The sequence below is a fragment of the Vanellus vanellus genome (assembly GCF_965231255.1).
Source record: "Vanellus vanellus genome assembly, chromosome: 3".
Classification (NCBI taxonomy): domain Eukaryota; kingdom Metazoa; phylum Chordata; class Aves; order Charadriiformes; family Charadriidae; genus Vanellus; species Vanellus vanellus.
The window spans coordinates 25144731-25169933 of NC_138907.1; the positions used below are offsets into that span (position 1 = coordinate 25144731).

Here is a 25203-nt window from a genome sequence, read left to right on the forward strand (position 1 = left end):
GAATTTGTTTATTACTTAAGAAAAGTAATAATTTTTTTCTTGCGTGTACATATTTATGTTAACTTTATAAATGTAATACAAATTAGATTTCCTAAGCCTAGTAACCTAGTAATATAATTTTTTTTTTGCAGTTTTTTGTTAGCTGATAATTAAAGTACCTGGATAAACAAAGGATCCTTCTAGAGGAACACTTTCTTTCTTTGGTCTAAGATAACTTGATTTAGAACGTGGTGAAGGAAGGGGCGGAAGTGCTCCGTGTCAAAAGAAAATGAAGGAGCAACTCCTCTCTAACTTGTGTGCTGTAATGGCAACTGCATTTGCTGTCGAGCTGTAGGAGTCATCCTTCTGGCTGGTGCAAGCTGCACTGACTGCTGGTTTTGAGGTTACGATTTTTACAATGGTTCTACTGACTGTTCTGTATGATTTGCTGTGCATGCAGTGTGCCACTCCATCGGCACAGGAGTAAGTGTACAAATAATTATTTGATTGTTCAAGCATATAATTTTCTCGATAGCACCTAGAAAGAAGTCCACATTTAAAAGGCCTGTTTAAAATTCATTTCCATGTAAATTTTATTTTGAAAAAAAAAAAAAAATTCTCTTATAGATGTTATTGTCTTGAGATCACATTGTCTGAAGAACTGTGGTCTCAAATAAGTGATCGTGTGCTGTAAGAAGAAAATTCCACTTATTTTTATGTGAAAGAAAACCCAAAAGCTTATACTGGGAAATACTGTTTTTTAGTTGTAAGAGGTGCAGGTGACAGGTGACATGTTTCATCATAAATGAATGAATGAATAAATAAATAAATAAGAACAGGGGAGAAAAGAAAAGGATAAGGTGTTTGTGGATTATATCTACATATTGCAATCTACTCCACGTTGATAGACTCAAACAGCCTGCAAGGCATATGAAGATGATTCATATTAATGGACTATTTTATTAAGGTGCAGGATGGTTGAAAGCCACAAAATAACAGCATTCTGTCAGATACACAGTAGTTTATTGAAGCCTGATAATGTGGAGGGCACAGGATTTTAGCCAAGTTACATTTTATTTGACTGCAGTCACATTAGTGTCCCTACTAGGATGTGTTGTACACGTTTTCGTATACATTGCTTTGCCAGAGAACACATGATGTTCTGTTTAACAGATATTGCCTTGCTGACATTTTTTTTTTTTTTAACTACTCCTAGGTATGTTGTAATGGGATTCTGCACGACAATAAACCTGGCTTCCAATGCTGTGAGGACAAGTACATTCCATTTATTCTTAATTCACCGGGGGTTTGCTGTGGTGGTCAGATACATGCTGTGCAACCGAAACATCGGTGCTGTGGTGGTTATTACACTAGGGTATTAGTAGGTAAGAGACAACTCCTTTCAAGCGCTTGAAAGAAACAAAACAACAAAGTTGATATATCTGTTAAACCAAGGAGAATGAAAACATACCAATAAATGTGGGATTTATCAAGATTTCTAGATGTCTTTGAGACTTGTATTCAGTGGGATAAGCAAGGAAAATTGCACTGACTTTGTCTTCTAAACACAGTACACTGTTTATACAAGAAAAGCTTAATTGATGAAACCTGATGATTGGGTCATTTCCCAGAGAACTAATTTATGCCAAACTATACTTAATTGCAGTAAGTGCTGCCTAATGGGGAGGGCAGTTCTGCTAATAGGAACACCATCAGGCAATTTAGTGGTGCGGTTTAGTTCTCTGCTTGACTTGACCTCATGTGATTTTTCCCTATCTACTTTTTTTGTGGAACAATTGTTAGCATTTGGGGTTGATATTATGGATTACGTCACTTCTACTTGTTTCTGCATTGTCTACTCTTTGTTTCTACCAGTGTTACAGATCAAAGTACACTTCCCACATGTATTATCTTTGATGGAAATTTATCCTTTTCTTAAGGCGGATCGTACTCTTATTCTCAGAACTGTTTGGGAAGTTTGCCAAAACTTTGCTATTGTCCAGAGTTTGGTTTCCCAGTTTGTTGGTGGGTTTTTGACAGGGAGAGGGGAGGAAAAAGGGGAGGAGAGCCCTTTCAGGGGGCAGTGTTCAGAGCATATATCTCTTTGTAGGCAATTGTCAGGTCAGGAGCTAAAATGCTTCCATTACTCATGAGCTGGCACACATTCCCTAGGCTCAGAAATGCTTGAATTTTTGCCAACACATTCAGCACATCCCAAGTTCTGATCCTTTGAAAAGTAATTCATATATCACAATATTAGAATGCCTTCCATGATGTCATCAGAAAAATGCTATCACATGGAAGAACCAGAGAAGAGTATTTTGCTGGCCTCATTAATCTCCATGTACTGAAATGGAGAGATTATACTGTGACCTCTGTCCCCATCCAGTGGTCTATGTTAACTAGCTTAATGTTGTTTACATCAAGAAAGAAAAGCACAGTGAAACAAAATGTCTTATGTCTGAAAGTAGTTCTTGTTCAGTCAGCAGTCCACAAGCATGAAACTGTGAATGTTTGAACATGATTTTAAACAGTTTTTTTCTTAAGTATACTTGCTGGATTCTCTTTTACCGTACTCTAAAGGGCAGCAACATGAACAATGTTGGTCACTTTTTTCTTTTTTATTTTTATAAATATGCTAATAACCTCAAGCTAAATGTTAATGTGGGTCATTCTTTGATAAGGATAACAATTAACTGGTAAAACTGCATGGTAGTTTTCAGAGAGAGAACGTTTTCAAGCCTAGCTTGGAATGGATCCCATTTTGAGAGGTTAATGAGAAGGTTACTGATCCTTTGTGTCTTATGTCTAATAGTTCTTTAAAAAAAACAGTTTTATTTCCAATAGATGTAAGCTACATTCTGTGTTTTAATAATTTCTCTGTGTAGCAACTAAATTAGATTCCAAGGAATGCAGGAAACTATGATGAAGTATCTAAACAGATTATATCTATTATACTCTAAAAATTTGTTCTCCTCTTTTTTTTTTTGTTTATTATTGACTTTATTTGATAAAGTTATTTATACAGGAAACTCTCTAAGCATACATATTTCCCAGATGTTGTTTGGCCAGCTTGATAGCTGTAGATGTACTGAAGCACAGTGGGATGAAGGCACGAAGATTACAAATTAGGAAGGCAGGAATCTCGGTTTCTGAAATAGTATTGCACAAAGAAGTGCAAACATCCATCCCAGAACTAAGATTGGTGGAGAGATTCTTAAAGCAGAGCAGAACAAATACTGCTATTACCACCCAGGCACCTCTTTGGCAAGGAATGTAGGGGGGAGGAAAACAGCATTCTCCCTCACCTGTTACAATCACATCACATGTTTATTTCCAACAAAAGCGGCATTGGGTTTAGGGCGCTCTGTCTGTAATTCCCAACCTTTCAGAAGAAAAGGACTTGAGATATTACTTTCAATGAGAAAAATGAGTTTTAAAAATCAGAACACATTTCTTGTATTAGCAATCAGGAATCCAAATGCTTTAATCGCCTCTATTACCCGTCTTCAATAACAGAACAAAACCCCTACTCCTTCCAAATGACATTTGAGCCATAGAAAACATTGCAACACAGAAACATAATAGGAAAACATAACTTTTAGAACACTGGATCAGATCAAGTGCAGACAATAGTGAATGAAGGTTATTGCCATTACCGTAATTCTTGTACCCTTTACAGCAGTATCTCCTCCATTCATAGCACACAGTTTATCGCAGCCCAGCCCACCGGTATATTGTCATTCTCGTTGTCATCCTTATCCTAAGGCCTTTTCCTGCAAAAGCTAGTATTTTTGCTTAAGTAGCAGCCAAACCCACTGACTGCGATGGTGGTATTTAATTTTTAAAGTGAGTTTAATCCTTAAGTTCTTTGGGAGATGAAATCCAGAGTGACACTGAAAAACTCAGCCATGTGAGTTAGTCCTTCAAAACAAGTTTGGAATGATTTGGGGGAGACAAGGAATTTTTTTTCTGAGAATATGTAGACTTACTGTTCTGTTAATCATAGCAAGAATGAGCTCTCTTTGCTATGTAGCTGCCTCTACTGAAAGGTTTTCAGCTGTATAATTATCATATTTACAGAAATTATTTTTGTTGCTCTTCTCAGTCAGTCTCTGTCATGCTTGAATTTTGATCTCTTACAGAGTCTTGGCCCTGAATTCATTAATGCATGTTTCTTTAATTATTGTTACAAATGAATATAATACTTTTATAGCGTTCTAAAGTACCAAGTGATTCCGTACTTTCATGTGGAACGTTTTGTACATGAAGCCACTAGTGTGTGAACCCAGACTTGTTGCTATCAAATGAAGCCTCTCAGGGATTTCAAGAGCTATAAATGCATAAAATCCTTAATTGCATTCTTAAATTGACAGGAGAAGTATGTTGCCCTAATGAAGAGCAAAACAGAGTTTCAGTTGGAATTGGTGACTCTTGCTGCCAGGGAATGCCTTACTCCACATCGGGCAATCAAATCTGCTGCGGTGGATCCCTCCACGACAGTTTCAATCAGCAGTGCTGTGGTGGAGAAGTCATAAGCACAGACTTGGTCTGTTGTGGTGACGAAGAAGAAGGGACTGCACACAGACCTCTCACAGGTAAGTGATGTGTTTTCAAGAAAAAAGGGTCTTTATCTTTCTAAGTCTCTTGTGACAGTAACCATTCAGCGCTGACACACTCAAATTTAAGCTGTGTATGCCTATTTGTTAAAATGATGTTGCCCTTTACTCGCCTATTCCGATAGATGCAAAATGAAGAGCTTTCAATAACCCTTCTTTACCTTTGTCCAAAAGCCCTGGGGGCTGGAGACACCAGAAAATTCAAAAAGAGCACATGATCTTTCGTTATGCCAGTCAGGCAATAGGACCAGTCCCCTCTCCAGGAACAGAGCAGAGGCTAGAGTTGGCCGCCTTGTGCTGCCATGCATCCCAGTGCAGAGATTTTCCGTTTGCTCTGGAGATGTGGGGTTAGTCACCTCGAAATTGAAGATTGCGATGCTGTCTGCTTGGTGGTGTATGTCCCTCACCTGTGCATCTCCACAGGGGTAAACCTGCTGCAATTTGAAATTAATAAAACGTAATCCCTAGCGCTAGTCACTTGTTCATCTGGTGCAACCTATGAATCTCTTGCACACCGTAGGAAATTACTCCATCGCTCAGAGGTACGAGCTGAACCCTACATCCTCGTAAAGCACTCTGTGACTAGCTGGTCAGAGTGACAGAGATTGGAGGTATTATTACAAACCCTATTCAGGTATTTTCATGTGTCTTTTCTTTCCACAGTTATTAGACAAATTATATACCATCAGCCTTAGGCTTTCTCAGCCTGACAGAAAGACTTCAGAAACAATTGCAATCTCAAAGGGGAGCCTGATTTCAAAACACAGAAATAATGACGGTTTAGTACCCATTTCTGCTTTGTGTACAAAGATGGGTGATGCAGGGCTTTCACAATATGCATGCCAGTTTGAGCCTCTAGTTGTACAACTAAGGATGTTAATATATAACAAAGAACCCAGATATGAAGGCTGAACTCCTCCTTTCCCAAAAATGAGCCCTTTCTTCAGCTTCTTTTTTGCATTCGGTGGATCCTTCAGCGGCTGTGGTATCAGAAGCGCCCCAGTTCTGTGTTGACTGTCAGGAAGGGCTAATCAGAAGAGCCATTGCAACGCTTTCTGCGGTTTCTATACTATCCTTCCCTTCCAGTGATGACTCACGGAGCGTATGCTGTGAACAGCACCGCTTGCATGATTTTAGCTCCCCCTCACTGCGATCCCTAATTGTGCCTGATCTACAGCGTCTAGCAGGGCTCACAATATCGGCTCTGAACAAGGCCCTCTTGCGTAGCCACGCATTGTGTGGCTGCCACAAGACGGGGCTGGCTCATAAAACATCTCTTTATGTACTTTATTACTTAAACTCTTTTATTTGCCTGCAGGAGCCCTTTAACAAAATCACATTGAATTGACTTTCTCACACCAAATCAAATCTCCCTGGTCCCAGTTCAGTTGTCTTTGTCAATATGTATTTTATAAATGGAGTGAATTAACAGATGCTGTTGGAACAGAACTGCTGGGGTAGCGTTTATGTTTTTACTGCTCTCTCTGGGCAGATGAGTTGTGTAGGAGTGTAATACAGGTATCTTGGGATGAAAGTTATGTTCTTCATTTCAGTGTATATGTATTCTTAACAGTTTTTTTCCTTAAATATATTTATTTAAAAAACCTTTATACCCCTCTTTTTAAAATGTGTTTAGCCTATAGCGCTCTATCATTTACACCATTTTTCTTGAGAATGGGTCAGGATGACATTTTTTTGGCTATTAAAAAAGAAAACAGTGGCTTTTTCATCGTTCGCAGGTTTTCTGTGAGGACTTTATGCTGTGAGCCAGCATACAGCTGAACACAAACACAGGTTTGAAAGATGAATTAGCGCCATAGTTGAAAAGAGATCGTATTCTCTTGCATTAAGCATAGAATAGATTGTGGTTTCTTATCATATCATATACCTCACGCTCAATAGGTTTTTGCTTAATTTCTTAGAGTAATTCAGCCTTGCTAAATACATCATGAAAATGCACAAGCCAGGCACAAAGATCTACCTGCTCCCTGTCCCTATCATTGTAATGATCCTAATGGAAAAAATACTCTCACATAAAAAAAATAATTTACTTATCATTGGCAAATGGATAAGTAGAATTTTGCAAGAATATGGTAACTGGAAAGCTGATCTCATTGTCTAGAAGGGGAAGAGGTAACAGGGTTGGCTTTATGCAAAAGCTGAAGTGCTTCTGAAGCTCTGTTTTGTAGTTGGCAATGAATGCCGTGGTTAAAAATATAATGACAATTTAAAGCTTATGTTTGGGAGTTTTAGTTCCTTGCAAAGAACCATACAAGAAAAACATGATGGCTAAAATTGCAAGCCTTGTGCACAGCCTTATTGTTGCACGACCAGTTTGAAAGCTGTGTGTTTCTGCAGTATCTAGACCCAGGTTTGCACTGAATGTTGACTTAATGGTAGAAGTTTTTTATTTGACGTTGTATACCTTTTTCAGAGAGTCTGTCCTGCAAAAAGAGGTGTTTTTTCCATCTCACATTACTCTTTTTTTTTGTTGTTGTTGTTGTTTTTAAATTTCATTAGGTTTTATTTTTCACCCCTTGTTGGCCTTATTTAGTGGGGTGACCATAGAGACATCTACTGGCAAAGGCTGGCAGTGATGCCATTGTATACAGACACCCTGAGCCCCACTGCTGCAGTGAGATTATCCAAAATTGTCTATTTCTGGCTATAAAGGATAATGTCAGCTAAAACCACTCTTGGATTTTCTCTTAAAAAAAAAAAAAAACAAACCTAAAAGCTACTCAAATGCCACTATACTGTCATCCCAGACTCATGAAAGATGATGCTTTGTACTGTTGTGGTTCCTGATCTGTAATAGTTGCAATACCCACATGTAAGCCAAGGATTTTTGGAGTAGTTTGCAATGTACACTGGCTCTGTATTTTGTTGATCCTCTATTCTGGCTCCAAAGGCTAAGCCTTTTAATACTCATTTTTCCCTTTCGAAAGCAGTGGTTTTGCAGATTTACTAAATTAGTAATTCATCACTCAGCTATGTTTGTAATTTTTTTCAGTTGCTGGGGATGAACATGAAATAATTGTTGACAGAAATCACTGTTAGCAGGAAGTGTCTTTTCCAGCCCATGGGTTTTCTTTTTGCTGTAATGCATTATGTGCCCATGAAACGTAAACATATAAAGCATGACACACACGTTCCAGCTGATTTACAAACAAATAGTTGGTATTTTGATATTTTGCTGAATTCAGCAAGGGCTTATAGGAATTTCTGGATCCTTAAACGACTGAATAAAGTGATTTTTAGAAGGCAAATCAATCCGTCGATATTACATGGTCCTATTTTGTTTTTCTCGGAGCATATTTAAAATTGTACATTTGAGGTGTCAAGGTTCAGGAGTCAAGTGCTACATGTGATAAATTAAGCAAAGGTCAGAGGCTATGCAATGCAGTTTCAGAAGATTGTCTACCTCTGCCTTTGCAACTCATTCATGCTGAAGTGATGCACTATGGGAATTACTACCAAACTCTGCTCTGCAACATCTGCTCTCCCTAAGTGAGTTAGTGCACGTCAGACATCTTTATGTCAGAATATTGCAGTGATGGATGCAGTCTTCAGAAAATGCTGCATAAAAATCTGGTGTGCCGTTCTGGCCATTAAGTGAAATTACTATTTAAATTAATGGCGCTGTCACAGTTTATCTGTGCAAAGAATGAACGCTGATTAGGGTATTAAGTAATTAGCAATTTATCACACTGGAACAAGGTTGATAATAATTAAAGAAGTAATGGTTTACCAAAGAAACTAGAAAGGGAGTCACTTCTTGTTATGTGAGTGAAATCTTGGCTGAAAAATTTAATTCAGTTAAACAAAGATGAGGTTCGCAGTGAAAGAATACAGCCTTGTTTGTTTCAAGAGAAAAACAGTTCATTATCAAAATTTTAGTTTGCCTGTCAAAAATCCCTTGGGGCTGTCTGAGTTGCTTATTAGTATGGAATTGAGTCATTTTCTGCATTAATTCTCTACTTAAAATCAGTAGGGTCTGAGGACAATTTGGAAAAAGGGTGTGAACAGGCTGAAATATTTACATCTTGGAGAGCTGGTGGTCACAGTTTGGTTTCTGTGAATGGAACCAGCCCTGAAAACAGGGAAAGCATGCAAATAATACCATTTTGAGTCATTCTAGTGATTGGAATGAAATGCTCTGAATGCTTTAGCAGGATCACACCCTTAAAGAGTAATTTTCATTATGTATGACTTCCTAAGAGAGATTTGCTACAATAAATGGCAGTGAGAAAAGTGGCCGCTTTTGCCTGTGTTTTAAATGTCTACATACTACAGAAATTATGTCAAATACAAATTGCTTTGTAGATGTAACAGTATATCACAGCCCTGTTTTTTTTTTGGTGATATTTTCCAGTTGAATTAGTAACAACATTTATTTCATTGCCAATTATAGAGGTGTGTGTAGCATTTGGTTCAGAGTTAAAATTTACCCCTTTCTTTAAATGGTGTTGGGTTCAATGCTGGTATTTCACAGTTGCAGAACCATACATGTGAATATTTGGAAAACTACAGTGGTTATGATGAGCTTTTAATTTTAAAATAAAATTATTAAAAATAGAAGAAAGACTGCGGAATTAATTTTGGCAGCTTATGAATTCCACTACAGAAATGCAAATTATATTCAGATATTAACTTCTTAAAGAGTCATACTCTGTATCAGGTGACTGAAGCTTCACGGTGGGTTTTTGGCAAATCACCCATTCAGCTCTACATACCTAGTATGAACCCTCACTTTAAAACATAAAATATAATGTGAGACATTCTGGAATGCTAAGATGCACTGTTGGAAGACTGCCCGTGTAAGGGGGGGATGAATGAGACCTGACTGGAAAGTACATGGAGAAGCTTTCTCAATTTCTGCATTCTACAGGAAATTTTCATCAACAGTCTGTCTTCGACCTGCTGTGCACAGTACTTTGGCATGGTATTTCATAGAAAAGGTTCTTACACCATTGCTGAACCTTTTCTATGAAATACCTTCTATGTAAGAAATATGTAAGTTGATCGTAGGGGATCCCTGTTTGGTCCTTTAATTCTTGATTGTTTTCAGCGGGTCTAGAAGTCAGGACGCTCACTTCAGTCACCTCACGTTCGAATTTAATCTCGCTTTAGCTAAATCTGCATAATTCCAGCTGCTGATGGTTTTATGCCAAGCTATATTGCATTCTGAGCTTTCTCCTTTCTTTATCTATTTATTTATTTACTTACATTTCATATTCAGATGTATTTTTTGTTTGTTTGTTTGTTCGTTTCAGGGATGTTCTGTTGTGGGCAGGAATATGTGAATATGTCAGATACCATATGCTGCTCAGGTTCCAGTGGTGAGTTCCTAGCACATGTTGGAAAGAATGACCAAGTGCCAGTAAAATGCTGTGAGACTGAACTTATTCCAAAGAGCGAAGAATGCTGTAATGGAGTCGGATATAATCCTTTGAAATATGTTTGCTCTGACAAGATTTCAGCTGGAATGATGATGAAGGTAATTGATAGAAAATCTCTCGGTAGCTCTGATTTGACGATGGAAAGAGAAATACACTGTTCATAACTATTTTTCTAGAATAGGAATATAAAAACTCTTGTGTGCATTATTCATTTTCACATTACATCCATATTAATACCGAATGAGTTCACCATGATTGATGTTATTGCAATGAATTCTAAAGGAATTAATAATGATTAGCTGCCTCTGTGAAGTGTTGCCCGGCACTTCAGATTAGTACAGTGGCTAAAACCTGGCATACTAACAAGACTGGCATGTATAGGCAGCTTCCATTCGGTGACCACAGTTCCTGATGATATTCCTTAGGGGGAAATTGAAATTGAAGTGGCCAGTTCTGAAGTATAAAAATGCTATTACATTTCAATTTGGGCAGGCAGTATGACATAGATTCCCCAACCTCCTAAAAAGAAAATAAATAAAAATAAAGCAATTGATATTTTCTTGATGGACTTAATCCTGATCCTACAGAAAACCCATGGCAATTTTGGCATGACTTTCAGCAGTACTAACTAGGATAAGGTCCCTGTAAAACTTTTAGCAACGATGTGGCTATTATATTTTTGGTGTATTTCATGCCTAATGAATTATACAGTTTATTTTCACTCCATTTTAATCTAAGAGTAAACTAGGCACCATAATGGCTAATTCCATCTTTTCTAAGAGTGGCTACTGACTATAGGTATCGGGATGAGACAATTTGGCCAACTTTCAAAGCTGCAAATATCTGGTTACTCCGGTTGAATTCAACAGAAATCTTCAAGAATTAGCATCTTGGTGTTGTACTTGGTGTTGTTTACTTGCCTAAACCACAACATATGTAAGCTGTAAAAATATTGTCAACTGTTATTACAATTTTTGTTTAAGAACATAAGCATTTCCAAGGATGGAAACCCTGTTTATTCATACTGATATTTATATTTATATTGAGAGGGAGAAAGTGGGTGAGAGACAAAGAAAGAGGGTTGGATATTGTGAATTCTACAACATGGAAATCAGATAGATATTGTGGAATTTATCACTAAAGTAAAAAGAAAAACAGACTCCATCCTGCCACATACAGGTGTTCCTGTATTCTTTTCATTCATCGGCTAAGTTAATACACAAATATTTCTTCCATCTTCTTTTCATGTCATTTCATTTTCAGACTGAATAATTTTCTCCTAGAGAAAATCCAAGTGTTGAGATGAGTCAGCTACAGTTCCACAATGCATTGTATTAGCAGAACACGCAAGGCAAAAAATGGCTGAGAATAGGTTAATGAATTCTGGTAAGTAACATGCCAGATCCATGCCTTAGGTATATAGCATAAACAAAGGAAGTGCTTTGTATTTCACTAACCCGTAGTAGAAAAGAAATAGCAGCGCTGGCTTTCTGATATGTATAGTTTTACTAACGTTAAAAGGACTGATATTCTGGGACGTATTCTGGAGCTACTTCATATGTGAATCCAATCCATCTGTATCCTACATCTTATATTGATTTCTACCGCAACGTAATTTTTGTGAAAGTGCCAAGTTTGGGAAATTAAATTAGCTGAGGTTCGTAATCAGCTAACAAACTAATTTCAATAGGTGAATTAAGGAAGCGTTAGATATAATCTGTTTGGTTTTCGTTCTAAAGTTTGTAGCCTAATGGGTAGAAATATTTGTAGTAAATATTGCAGTACGTTTCTTCCTGCAACAACCTACATTTTATGAGAATTACTGCTCTCTAGGTTATGGTTTGGCAAAAATATTATTTCATGAATTTTAATGGAAACTTGTGGATGTTCAGTGTATATTTCTATTTCTGTGAATTGTTCTTTATGGGTTAAATCTTATATCTGCATTAATATTTGCAGAGGCCCCCTTATTGCAGCAAAACTGCTGTTTAGGAGTGATGTGGTAGAGGACACAATTTGTGTCACCCGTGGATAGAGTTCTCAGCCTTGACAGCTGCCAAGGAATTTTACAGAGCCCTCTTGTGTACTTGGCAAGCTGTGTGAGGGGCTGGGAATTTGCTACTGATTTGCCACGGGATATTGGCCTTTGCAGGAGCAGCATGTTCAAGTTCTCAGATAAAATCTTGTTCTCATTTGATTATAGACTCTTCTACTTCCAACAAACCCAGCCATTTGGGCTTCCAGTGGTTAACATTTATGCCGTTTTTATGCAAGGACCTCCCAAAAAAAAAAAAAAAAGTTTCTTTTAGAAAGTATTATAAAAGCATTAATGACCAGAGATAGTAGACAGGCCAAAAGCTGAAAAGGTCTCCCATATGCTAGAAATATCAATGTATTCAATATGGTTGCTTGATTTTTATGTTTCCTAAAGACAGAGAAATACTAATGGAAGCACTTGTAAAGAAAGGAAGGTGTGGTAAATATATTAAAATTTTATGTGTATTCCTCAGGTAAAAGAAGAATGCAAGGCTAATACCCTTTGCCCTTTATCTATGGAGGCAACAGCACAGTGTGGAAAGTGTGACTTTGATCCTAGGGAGAATATCTGTGCGTGGATAAAAGCTTCTCAGAGTGCTACAGAAAAGGAGATAAAGGAAGGTGTGTGTCCAGCTGAAGAGGAGACTGTCTACACAGGGAGTCCAAACACATATTCATTTACAGGTAAGGAAAAGTGGCATATCAGATTGGTGATTTGCTAGTGTATTTAATTCACACTGGAGAAAAAGTTGTCCTGAATGCTGTCAAGTATTCTAATTAAATGTGAAGCAATCGTAGTGAAGTAGCATTCTTTAAGAATTAATCTGTGAATCAGGACAGTATCTTCAGGGAAATGAAATGAGTAGCAAGAATTTCTGTGAATACATAAGTTCTAAACCTACTTTCACAAAAGTAGATAGTATTGTTATATCAGAAAATATCCCTGGCTAAAGGAACAACTTCCCTATCTATCTGTCTTTAAACACAGAAGTAGTCCCATAGGCACAGAAAAAAAATAGCAAAAGTTATTTTGCATTTTCATAAGACTGTGATGATCCATAAGTAACCTTTTCTTTTTCTAGACCTGAACCTCGAACCTTTTATCACATATGAGTACAGAGTGGCTGCTTGGAATAGCTATGGAAGAGGCTTCAGTGAAATTAGCAGAGCTGTGACTAAGCAAGATGTGCCACAGGGTGTAAGTCCACCAAAATGGGCCAAAGTGGATAATCGGGAAGACATGATACTTCTAAACTGGGAGGAACCACTTCAACCAAATGGTATTGATATATGTTAAAAAAAAGAGTATGTTCTATCATTCAACTGCCAGTGTTCCAAAATCACAAAATGTTTCTTATCCAATCACTGGCACTGAAATATACGTATTCCTAAACTCTGCAAGAAGAATTTACACTAGGTTGAGATCATTTTCATCGCAAATTAGAGACTAACTTCACAGAAGACAGTTTAGTATGTCTCTAAGAAGTGCTCAGAAGCCTCTTTTGAGAACAGTTGTAATAATAGTTGGAAAATATGATCAGAAAATCACAATCATGTTACAGAATATTTGGGGCGGGGGGGTGAAGTGGGTGATCTTCAGATTTCTTTCAGGAAATCTTGCTTATGATTTTCAAACAGTGAGAAAACTTGGAATAGCTCTCAACAAAAATTGGGAAATATTGAGATGTTGATGTAGAGGTTGAGGAGAGTAGCTGGTAATTGACTTTAGCCATTTAAACAGGATGATTGTCTGTTATAGTGGTCACCTAGAGATTTCATTTAATATTTTCTGTGTGCAGAGTGGGTTATTATAGTATACCATCACACAGGATTTCTCAGCTAACAAAAGGGAAAATTTTCTTTCTGTAATAGGTCTTATTCTTCACTATATCATTCTCCGGAATGGAATTGAGCGTTTTAGAGGAACAGAAATGAGCTTCACAGACACGAGTGGTGTCCAGCCATACCAAGAATATTCATACCAGCTGCGAGCCTGCACTGTTGCTGGTTGCGCAGACAGCAGCAAGGTTAGAAAATTGGTCTTTATGGAACTGATGCCAGAATTTTATCAGCCAATGTGGTAACATAAAAATGCATTTGGAAAGGTGTAATTTGAAGACACGATGATTATTGAGTTAGCAAGTGAAAAACATCAATAATCTTATTTGGATTCAACTACTGACAGGTGATTATTTGGAACCTAAGGTTGATACAAGCAAGCGGAAGAAGAAAGCAGTATCTCAGTCTTGGGAAAGCTGAAATTGCACTGTAGGAACTGATATTTGTTAAAGAGAAAGATGCACATGATAGAATAGAGTAAGGAATATTAAAACGCACGTTCTCTAAGCCCTGAAATTAAATCATTCCATCCCCCTAGGAAGTCTGTCGCCTCTTCTTCCTTGGTATTTCTTATTTTATCTGCTTTAGCTCTAGTTTATCAATTTGTTCAGCAACCTTCTTATTTAGAGCCTCTTTCTACTGTATTACCTTTGGTGGCTTTCCATGTCTGCACCTGCTTCAGCCTTTACACTCCCTTTGTGTACAACCTGCCCTGCTTCAATTTTAGGCAAACAGAATCTCTTCCCTCCCTTTGTCACTGCTTCATTTCCTCTTGTATCACTTTGAATCACGGATGCCTTTTGCCAGAATTACTCTTTAACCAGCTCTAGTTTCTGTTCTGCAAAGTACCTGCCTTATGCATCATTTGGAAAAACTATTTCTTAAGTGACCTCTTTTTCACAATAATATCCTTGCCTCTATGGAAATTAATTTCCAGGACTACAAGAATAAGATCTGTGGGGCAGAGTTGGAGAATAATGACTGTGCTTTGTAATTGTAGTATCTATGGGACTGAAAAGTTGATTTTTTTTTTTCCCCAGGTGTTTAAATGTTTTTCTTATTGGTGCAAATCTCAGGCAAATGTATAAGAAACATTGCTGCAGAGGGATGGAGCTAGGTGCATAGTCACCTACTGTGACACAGAGCTGTGGTCTGGAAGCTATGTAGGCACAGTTGCTGCAACCATCGGCCTGAGCTAATAAATCCTGCTTATTTCACTTGTCTGTAATTAAGGACTTTACTGTCGCAAACACTGAAGTCTGCAAGTAGGGACTGATTCCACAAAATGCACTAAGACAATATATTATAGAGGGCACATTTTATATTTACAGCATAATATAAGTACTTTATGGTGGTAATAACAGAAAAAGAAAAGTGATTCTCAAAGAGAAAAGGGGTCTGACTCACTTATTAAACCAGCTTAATTTGTAAACGCCTCTGTAGGAGATGGTAGAGATGTGTCAATAGAAAACAAGCTTTTTCCTTTTTCTTCTTTTTTTTTTTTGTAGAAAATGCTTAACAAGTGCAAAGTTATTCTGTCTTTCAAAATCTTTGGTTTCCTTACAGAAACATGGAGTTGCAAATAACTGCAATAGTGTTCAGATTGCATGGGATATATGGAGGCTTAGCCCCATGTTTACTGGTGCTTAAAATATATGAAATCAGGCAGTTAAAATGCAGAGACACTGACAAACCATATGGAAGAGAGTTATCAAGAGTTTTCAAGCAATACAGTTTTTGTTGTTTCACCCTATGCTATACACTGCAGCTAAAACGTGGTGAACCTGTTGTGATAAATTGTAGACATAGACTTATGTAATGTATTCAAGGTCAGATTTCATTGTGAAAAAGGAGGAAAAAAGTAACTAGTTCTCCAGGCCCCTGGTAATGATATGCCAGGCCAAACAACATTTTAAAACAAAAGTGACATTCTCATTGATCATGGTATCTAGTGTACTATTACATTAAATTGCTGTTTAATTCATATGTCTGCAGGTAGTTGCAGTCACTGTCCAAGGAGTCCCAGAGAGTGTTCGGCCACCAGACGTCAGTGCTTTGAACTCAACAGCATTACATTTAAGCTGGATTGCACCCAAGAAACCAAATGGTATCATCAGAGAGTACCAGATCAGTCAACTGGGGAAAGGACTTATATATACTGATGCTGCGAGCAGGATGCAGCACACAGTAACAGGTAAGGAGGCAGAGCGCTCTGACAGGCTTATGTCCTGTCCGTAAGGTATGGGACAGTATTAACATAACAAAAATGCTACTTGTCAGTAACTTTTAAATCCCTAGTACTGTGCACGATTTAGAATGTTTTATCATGACTTTGCATATCTTAAATTTGTTTTTTTCAATAGCTTTCATTTCTGGCTGCTGTTTGTTAAAATTTAACGGATTTAATTTCAGAATTTTAAAATAAATCTATCCCGCTTGGTTCAAGATGAATGCTTGGGGTGTGATCAAGGTCTAGGATATTCTGCGTAGGCTTGCCATCCCTTCATACAGATTCAAGTCTCTCTTTTACCATCTTAAATGTGCAGTAATGCAGTTGAAGTCCCTAGTACTGCTGTGAATGTGTAACAGTGTTAGGAGCAAGAAGGATCCAGTACTTTATGCCTGAGATAATAAAAAAGGAAAGGAAGACGGAAAGGTAAAGATCCTGGATTCTGTTTATAATCTTCTATATTGCTTATAGTCATTTTCTAAATACTTGGTGAAATTTCACGTGTGTGTGTATCTGAAAGAAGATTCAGTCAAGGGATTTGAGGGCAAGATTTGTCTCAGACCTCAGATGTATTATTTTCACATATTCGATTTTTAGTTATATTGAATGTTTACACTGAGGCAAAATTATGCTTAGAAAAGTTTCTGTTGAACACAAAATGGGAACATAAACATTCTGGGATATCTTTTTTCACTCTTTGACCTCAGGCTGCTCATCAAATTCTTGTATCTATGATTTTTAGGAATTCATAAAAGATTATTTTTTCCTTTGTTTTTTTTTTCTACTCAGGTAGGAAACTTAGAGATTCATATGTTCTATACGCAACATATGATAGCTACCCAAAGAGTAGAAGTTGACTTAAGGCATATATACAGCATATATGGCACTCTCAACCACCCCTCAAAGCATGAATCCTGAGTCACAGTGGATCCCATAGTGCTTTAAAAGAGTTCGTCCTTGCTGTAGTCACTCACAGAATAGTAAAGGATTGCTGTTCCTCTTTGACAATATCATACCCTAGTGTAAAATTCATCAACTGTATATTACGCCTGTCTCCATATTCAGTGCTTCTGCACATGAGATATTGGAGTATGCCAGTTGGTGGTATGTGTTTTAGAATTGTTGTCGTAAGTTTATACTGTAAAAAACATCTACCAACAAGGAATGATTTATCAAACACAGTTGAAAAATACTTCTCGTGCTCTCACTTCCTTCCCAAAAGGCAGCTATACCTCCAGAGTAAATGAGTTTTTAATGCAAACAATACTGTGTTTCTTACCAGTTGGGAGAGAGAGAAAACAAAATTACCTTCTTAGAAACAAGGATTTTTTTTTCCTTTTGTGTGCCTGTTCCATTAAGCCACTGTCCAATGCTGCCATGTTAAGCCAGGAGTGAAATAAGTGATTGTTCCTTCTGACAGTCATAATCAAATCTTGTGTTGTTTTCTGCGGAGCTTCCTTGGGTAATAATGTGGAATTCACAGCCGTGATTTAACAATGTGGATAATTATTGCTCTCCAAATTAAAAGAATAAGAGAAAACAGATAAAACAAACAAATTTATTTCATAAATAATCTCAAACATTCAAACTGTTGTCTTATTTCCTGCGGATGTATGTTTTGATTTTCTCATCTTCCTTTTTTTTGATTGTTGTTTTGGTTTTTTTTTCTCCAAAACTGCCTGCTTTTCCCGGAGCAACAGTTGAACATTAATGAAGCTGTAGCATTAGTATTTCTTGAGCCTTTGAATCTAGTGTCTTGCAAATAACAGACAAGAAGGCTAGCACCTTGCCACTGCACCATTGTCTTGCTGCTTATTTTTAATTACATCAAAGCTTTGGAAACATGATCCCACAAATGCTTTGTGGGAATAGCGGTGAATGTGCTCATCATGTGAAATCCATAAATTGCTTATAATCCTCTCAAGATGTTAAAAAAAGCATTAAGTAATTGAAGACAGGAAGTCCTCAGTTAATTATTTAGAGGTGTTATCAATGCTTTAAGCAAACTGAAGCATTTTCTGCTATCTCACTGAGTTGAATGCCACTGGGACCTAGGGGCAGCAGCCATCATCTTCTCATATTCTCTAATGCAAACAGCACATGGCAGCTTGTCAATAAAAGACCTTTTTATATCATTTATTACTGAACACTTCCACTACCCTGTACAGAACAATTTGGATGACAGTTATGGCATTGTTTCACTTTGTGTTACTACTACTTTACAAATGGGCCTGCTAATGCTTTGCAGTGGGGGCCAGGCAGAGGGTAAGACTGAGGAAAATAATTAGGGGAATTGTAAAAGAAAGCTAAGAGTGCCCTCTTCAGCAGCAGCAGGTGGGTTTATAGCAAAGATTCTTCTCAGCTCCTCCTTTTTAGTGCACTAAAGATAATATCCTGAGTCAAGAGGCTTTATTAAGAATTTGTAGGATCAATCATCTTTAGGTAAAAGCCAAGCAAGACCACTGATGATAATTTTAGTAAAAGAAACAATATTAAGAAATACTTTATGACTGAATGGTTTGAAATTCTTTCATCTGAACGTATTCTCCATTTCAGGGTAGTGAAAAATGAAGAGACACAGATATGTTGTCACTGGTCAACACTATCTCCATGCAGCACTGAATCATTAGTAATATTTGTCTAAAGGAAACTCTTTATGGTGGAGGGGTTGTGTGAGGCTGTGGTCAGCAATCTGACATCCTCCTGAGTAAAATTCCGACTGCAGACCCCAGGAGCGTTAGCCTAGGAGCTAATTACTGACCTTGTTGGAGCCATACCCACAAATGGAGACAAACAGTGTCAGAAGGAATTGATTTGGCTAATAGAAGAATGCATTCTTAAAAAAACACTGTTTCACAGCCTTTTGACAAATGACAAATGCTGCGATAACAAAATAGACTGATAAGTTAAAAAAAAAAAGTATAAAAAAAAACCCCTACAGTAATAGACCAAAAAAGAAAAGGAGGCGAGAAGTATCCTCTAGTGAACAATCAAGTAGAGAAATTGGAAAAGCAAAATGCTGTTTACGTTTCAAGATTATCTTACTTGTTATTTTTATTATTAATCACATACATAGATTTGCACAGAGCTTTCCAAAGCATACGTAAGACAAGGCGTTTAATGTAAAGCTTTAATAATCTAGATAAAAATCTGTTGTGACTGCTCCATGTATGACTAGAGGTTTCAGGTATCAGAATTTCACCAATAAATTTAGTGAAACCATGTGCTCTTTTTTAATGCCCATTTTTCTCTTCAAAGTGTAGTTGTAAATGAGTATTGCTTTATTATGCATGTTTCCTTTAAAAGTGAACATGACTCCCTTTAGGGGAATTCAAGTAATTTGTTGCCACAGTAATCTTTTCTATCCTGAAATGTTAAATACTTGGCTTTCCTCCATGCCTTTGCCCCTCTCTAGTCTGCAACTGTCATTTTCTCCCTTCTTACTTTTATACGCAGTGTTCAGATGATTTTTCTTCTCCAGTTCATGATTAGGTTACAGCCAAAGCTGTCCCTCTGAGTCATCTCTTTATTTTCTCTCTTTCACATCTTGTTCAATTTGTAAGCAGCCTGCATGTCTTCTATTCAGTATTTTCCTTTCTACATAATTGTTGCTTATTCTTTCTCTCTATTTGTTTCTAATATATTTTAATTAAAAAATCTCCATAGTGGCTATAAGCAAAGATTTGTTTACAAACAGAGATCCTGCCCAGACTTCTTTTTCTTGTCAGACTTGCATTGTTCTTGAAGTAATTACAATTAGGCACATGAGCTACATCAAAAGCACGTTATTAAGGTCACAAAGCCAAGCACTTAAAAATTGACTTGTATAATTGACCTGTATAATCCTAATTCAGCCTCTTTCACACAAGCAGCCTGCATTACATAGTAGTGTAGTCATTTGTACGTAGGGTACTGCCTCATTCACTCCACAAGCTGTGTCTCTTCCAGGAAGGAATAAGAATAAATAAATAAGGACTCCTGTACGTAGGACCGCTGCCTCAGCTTTTACTATGTTTGGTAGGTTTGTTCCTTCTGAAAACCTCAGGATAGATGGCCCTAATCCTGCTTCTGCCCAGAGCTATATTTACTTTCTGCTGGGCAGAAGTCAGGGAGGTGCAAGCCTAAAGTTAGTGTGAATGTGGAGCACGGCGAGGGAGGCAACGGGGGTGGTGCCAACCCAGAGGGATAAAACGTGGATCACTGAGGTGCTGGTGGCATTGGCTGCCAAGAGGAAGAAAGGAGACGGGGCAGTGCCCTGGGAGGATGGCCAAGTGGCAGCACACAGGGCGGCCTCGCCGCTGCAGCACGCTCCCACACCAGCTCTCTGTCAAGCTGCTGCCAGCCTCCCCTGCAGCCTTCCTCCAGCCCTGCCCGCAGGCTCAGGACCCCATTTCAGCCCAGCTCGCTGCCCTCAATCCCTGCTGGCAGCTGTGCCGGCCTCCAGCCCTGCCCTGAGCAGCCATGGGCCCTGCCAAGCCGGGGACACCCGTGGACCCATCTCCCAGCCCAACCCCAGCCTCAGGGAAGCGCCTGGGCTGGGGCTGCCCCCGGCCTCCCCCGCTCCCCGTCTGGGGTGGTGGGACTGGCCCTGACAGGTCTCATAAATCCTGGGGGATTTGCCGGATTTGAAAGTTACAGTGGATGAAATGTGGGACGTCACAGAGGACAGGTGGTCCCTGGATTGAGGCAGTTGGCTTCTGTCCTTGCTCTGCAGGGCATTCATTTTCTGTTCAGGCTGCGGTACCGAGGAAGACACATCTCAAGCTTTCATAGCTTGTCACAACTACGTCGTCTTTATTTTCGGGACACCCTGACGGAGACTTGAGGCCTGAGTTGCTGATTTCTAAGCTCTCATAGCTGCAGTTGAAGGCACTGGGGGCTGTGCTCGGATGTATAGTTCTGTATAACACCAGGTACTCTGACAGTCAGGTCTCAGGCATCCCAAATGGCCTCCTGACAGGTCCAGGGAGGTTTTGGTTTCTCAATGTCTTTGCATCTGCATCTTGTTTCTGACCAAGAGAAATCTTTTTGTTTAAATTCTTCTGATACTGCATTAAAACATTTGCAACGCTTAGCTGGTTGGTGTTAGTAAAGCAACTGTATGCTGTAGGGGTGGACATTACACAAAAAGTCTCTAATTACATACAATTAGGCAGGCCAGAGACCACGTGCTGGGGGAAATTTTAGATAGGATGGTGCCACAAAGGAGGTCAATTCGTATCATACAATGTCTTAACTCTGGGACTTCCTAGTTTATGAGCATTCAGTTTTGCAATCTTAATATTTTCACAGACTTTTTGTGTATAATTTGTCGCTTCTTGTTGTACTGTTTGTCCCCTTTGCATTCAGGAACAGGAGGTTTTTTTAGTGTATTATGACGTGTTACCAAGAGGGTCCCTGAAAACAGGCATGAGAGAGGTTTTCAGTGTCTGTGTCTGGTAATATCCCTTTTAAGATCAACTTTGAGAAATACCCAACAGAATAGTATAGCAAAGACCACGTAACCTGGGCCGGAGCGTGCTCTGTGAGGCAGTCTGATTAGCAGGTAAAGCTGAGCTCTGAAATGTTCAAGGCAGGCTTATAGAGATCTGCATCTTTAACGTTTTCACTGTAAGAAAACTTTAATGGGTGTGCAAAAATGGCTATTTGAAAAGCTTAATATCTTAGCCAAAGTTAGGGTACAATTTTATGAGGAGTCCTAAAGTCAACTTGATGACAAATCTGAAGTTATTGACACACAGTACAAGGATATTTGAAAATTTCCAAGGAAAGGTCAAAGCCATATATTCTCTTTTAGTCTCATTCAAGGATGTTCAGCATAGAAGGTTTGAGCTGAAAAAATAGTTTTTAAAAAATTACGAGTAACTAAAATTAATATCTTTTAATGGGGAGGGCTTGATTGTCAGGCCCGCTTCTATCTGCTTTATAGCATTTATAGTAAAATCTTGTAACAAATAGGAAAAAATAGGGAAAAAAAATTAACATATAGAATTTGGGAATGGAACAAGAACAGAGTATCTTTGGACTTGTTTGCAATATAGTAGAAGATTTCATGTTCAAGTAAGAGAGTATTTTATTATCTTTTCTTATTGTTGCAAATATATTTGTAATAAATTTTCAAAACATTACAGGCTTTTCAAGTCCAAAATACTAAGCAATTACTCTTTCAGATGCTTATCTGTTGGAAACTGTTCAAACTTCTATGGCCATTACTAGTGATCAAGATTATGTCTGTACCAACAATGTTTGGGTGCCTTCCAGTTAATTTTTAACCTTTTTTTACAGGCAGAAGCATAGGTTAAAAATACCAACAAAGCATGCAATAGAGACTGGGTAAATTTTCAGATGGCAATCTGGGCTGAGATTTGGACTTAGTACGCTGCAAGTGCCATCTAAGTTAATGGATTTGAAGTTCATTTGGATATGTCTATACAAGAGGCATCTATAGATCCATTGCAGCATAGATACATGTTCAATCTGAATTTTTTTTTGTCAGGTCTTTTAAAGTAGTAAAGGATATATATCTAAATTAGCAAGGATTCACCACTTCAATATTATTCAGATGTAAAATTAGAATGGTTCATATTTTATGTTTGCCAAAAATACTAAAAGTTAACTTTAAGTCCAGTAGCTTCCTATGTAGTCATACAGTTCTTGGGATGCCTGATGTCAACATATCAGTCTAACCTCTGTTTGCTCTTTCTAGGTCTGCAGCCATACACTAATTACAGCTTCATGCTTACTGCATGCACATCTGCTGGGTGTGCTTCTAGCCAACCACTTTCAGGTCAAACTTTACAAGCTGCTCCTCATGGTAAGGGAAATAGACATTCTTATAGAACTGCAAAGAGATGGTCATATGGGCTTGTATTTTCTGATGGTTTAACAAGGTGCAAAACTCCGCTATCATCCATCAAGATATCATGTATAAATTTACACAAGAGAATCCATCTCTCTTAGAATATTTGTATCTTAACACACTCTTTATATTGACTGCCTGACACTGCATTTCTTTCTTTTTGTGCCGATTTCCCCAAGTTCATCTTTAAGTTAGCGAGGTTAGAATTAGCAGATGCATACTTTTTAAAGCACGAATAAATATGCAGAGACAACTGGGCATAAAAAGGCTGCAGCCTTTGGCCTTGTTCTCCATTAATCTGTACCTTGTCTAGTTGGTTGCATTTGATATATATATAAAAATATAGAAAGTGTGTTAAATTCTGTCATTCTCTCTGGCAATGTTTTATGCTTTCATTACATTGCTGTAAAAGCAACAGCACAAACTGTGGGAAAGGAAAAAAACCCAACTTTATGTTTCTGTCATAAAATTAAAATAGTGTCATTTGTGATGTTGATAGGGGTATGGCCAAAACCTCATCATATCATAGTCAGCTCAAGAGAAGTGGAAATCTACTGGAGTGAACCAAAGAAACCCAATGGACTCATTACTCAATATCGATTATTTCGTGATGGAGAACAGATTTTCCTGGGTGGCAGTACAGATCTGAATTTCACAGATGTTAACCTGCAGCCTAACAGTAGGTAAGGCATGTTAAAGAGCTCTGGTAATATGTGAAAGGTGTTCAAAATATATGCACGTGTGTTTGTGAAATGTATGAAATGTAAGTTGCTCTTTTAATAACAGAAAAATCTTACAGGATTACTCAATTACTGAAAAAATGCTAAAGCACTTTTAGGAGGCTCCCAAATGTTGGAAAGCCTTAATCAAAGGACTTCTCTTTTTTTCTTATTCTGAGAATAGGTCATTCTGATTAAAAGAGGGAGTAGATTTTTATTTTTTTTCTTAGCCTTGGGTGTTTTTTTGTGGCTCATTTGTTGTTTTTTTCCATCATGGAATATACTTAGAAAAATGTAAGTCTTTGTATGGCAGACAGCACTGCACATGGTTTATAATGTTTCTGTGCATATTGAACATACTGGCTCAAAAGCAGCTGCTGATATTTTTATAGAGGCTGTTTTGAAATTGGTTTTGACACTTTTTGAGTCTCTTATGTAAGCTAATGTGAATTGTAGCATTAAAATTATTATCATGATAAGTAAAGAGTTATTTTTCTCGCATTAAGAAAACTTAAAGGTTAAAATCTTCACTAATGCAGTATTTGTAATACTCTTTGTATAGTCTATTCACTTTAAACTGGTGAAAATGGAAATGTTCTATTACTGATATGCCTAAAGCTTCTAACTGTAGTGTCTACTGATCTTTTTGTGTTTGCGCAGATATGTGTACCAGCTGGAAGCCAGCACTTGGGGCGGCAGCAACACTAGTGATAAATATGTTATACAAACACCAGTAGGAACACCAGAGAAAATTCATGTCCCATATAATGTCACAGTAATTGATGCATATTCTATATTTCTAGCTTGGGACGTGCCAGGTAAAAATGTATTTCTGTGTAGTACTTTGTAGCAAAATGAAAGGATGGAAAAATTAGTATATTCAGGCAGGCAGCTGAATCATTCTGATATTTTTATTCTTCATATTTGGTTTTACTGTTTGTGTGATTTAAATAACCAGTATCTAAAGCTGCTGTTTCCTAGAGACATATTATTTTAATAATATTGACCTATATACTTGACATAGGTATTGTGAGGATTAGTTGATCAAAAATCCGTATGTTAATTTGATCTTGTAAACCACTATTAAGTGCAAGTATTAAGGAAAATTACACTGAAAATAAGTTTTCCCTTCTGTTCAGACTAACCATAGTTATCGACAGGGAAACCTGCCAGCCTTTTAAGTTGATGATGCCTTGATAGCTATCCTGACAATTAAAATGTCCAGTTGTCCTGCAGGTGTGCTATGTTGAGCTCCTTTAAAAAGGTGTAAGAGCGTGACACAGAGACCCTGTACTAGCTTTGACCCGATTCAGTAAATTTTATTCACCAGAGCACCATAGGTGTTGTGTGGATGTTACCTTGCAGGAGGGTGGGTCAGCAAAGGCCCAGAAATATTTCTCCTCTTGTTACGCTTCTCCTGAACATCACCAGGTTATCTTGACCTGCTACAGAGGTAGGCTAAGAAGGAATAAATGAATAAGAGCATCTTTTTATATGAGAGACTGTGCTGTTGCATTAA

The 25203-nt window shown here is 37.8% G+C and overlaps 1 protein-coding gene across 1 annotated transcript in view; it reads left to right on the forward strand.

The window, feature by feature from the left end:
* The window catches only part of USH2A (usherin), a gene marked incomplete at its 3' end in the record, with an annotated part of 409152 nt that overhangs the window by 311907 nt on the left and 72042 nt on the right, over positions 1-25203 (forward strand). Inside the window, exons 48-57 of the mRNA XM_082480510.1 lie at positions 1196-1364; positions 4356-4577; positions 9875-10098; positions 12511-12721; positions 13120-13317; positions 13910-14064; positions 15872-16070; positions 22813-22920; positions 23465-23648; positions 24345-24502. Of these exons, the coding sequence (XP_082336636.1) occupies positions 1196-1364; positions 4356-4577; positions 9875-10098; positions 12511-12721; positions 13120-13317; positions 13910-14064; positions 15872-16070; positions 22813-22920; positions 23465-23648; positions 24345-24502 (1828 nt within the window). The remainder of the gene's footprint in view (positions 1-1195; positions 1365-4355; positions 4578-9874; positions 10099-12510; positions 12722-13119; positions 13318-13909; positions 14065-15871; positions 16071-22812; positions 22921-23464; positions 23649-24344; positions 24503-25203) is intronic.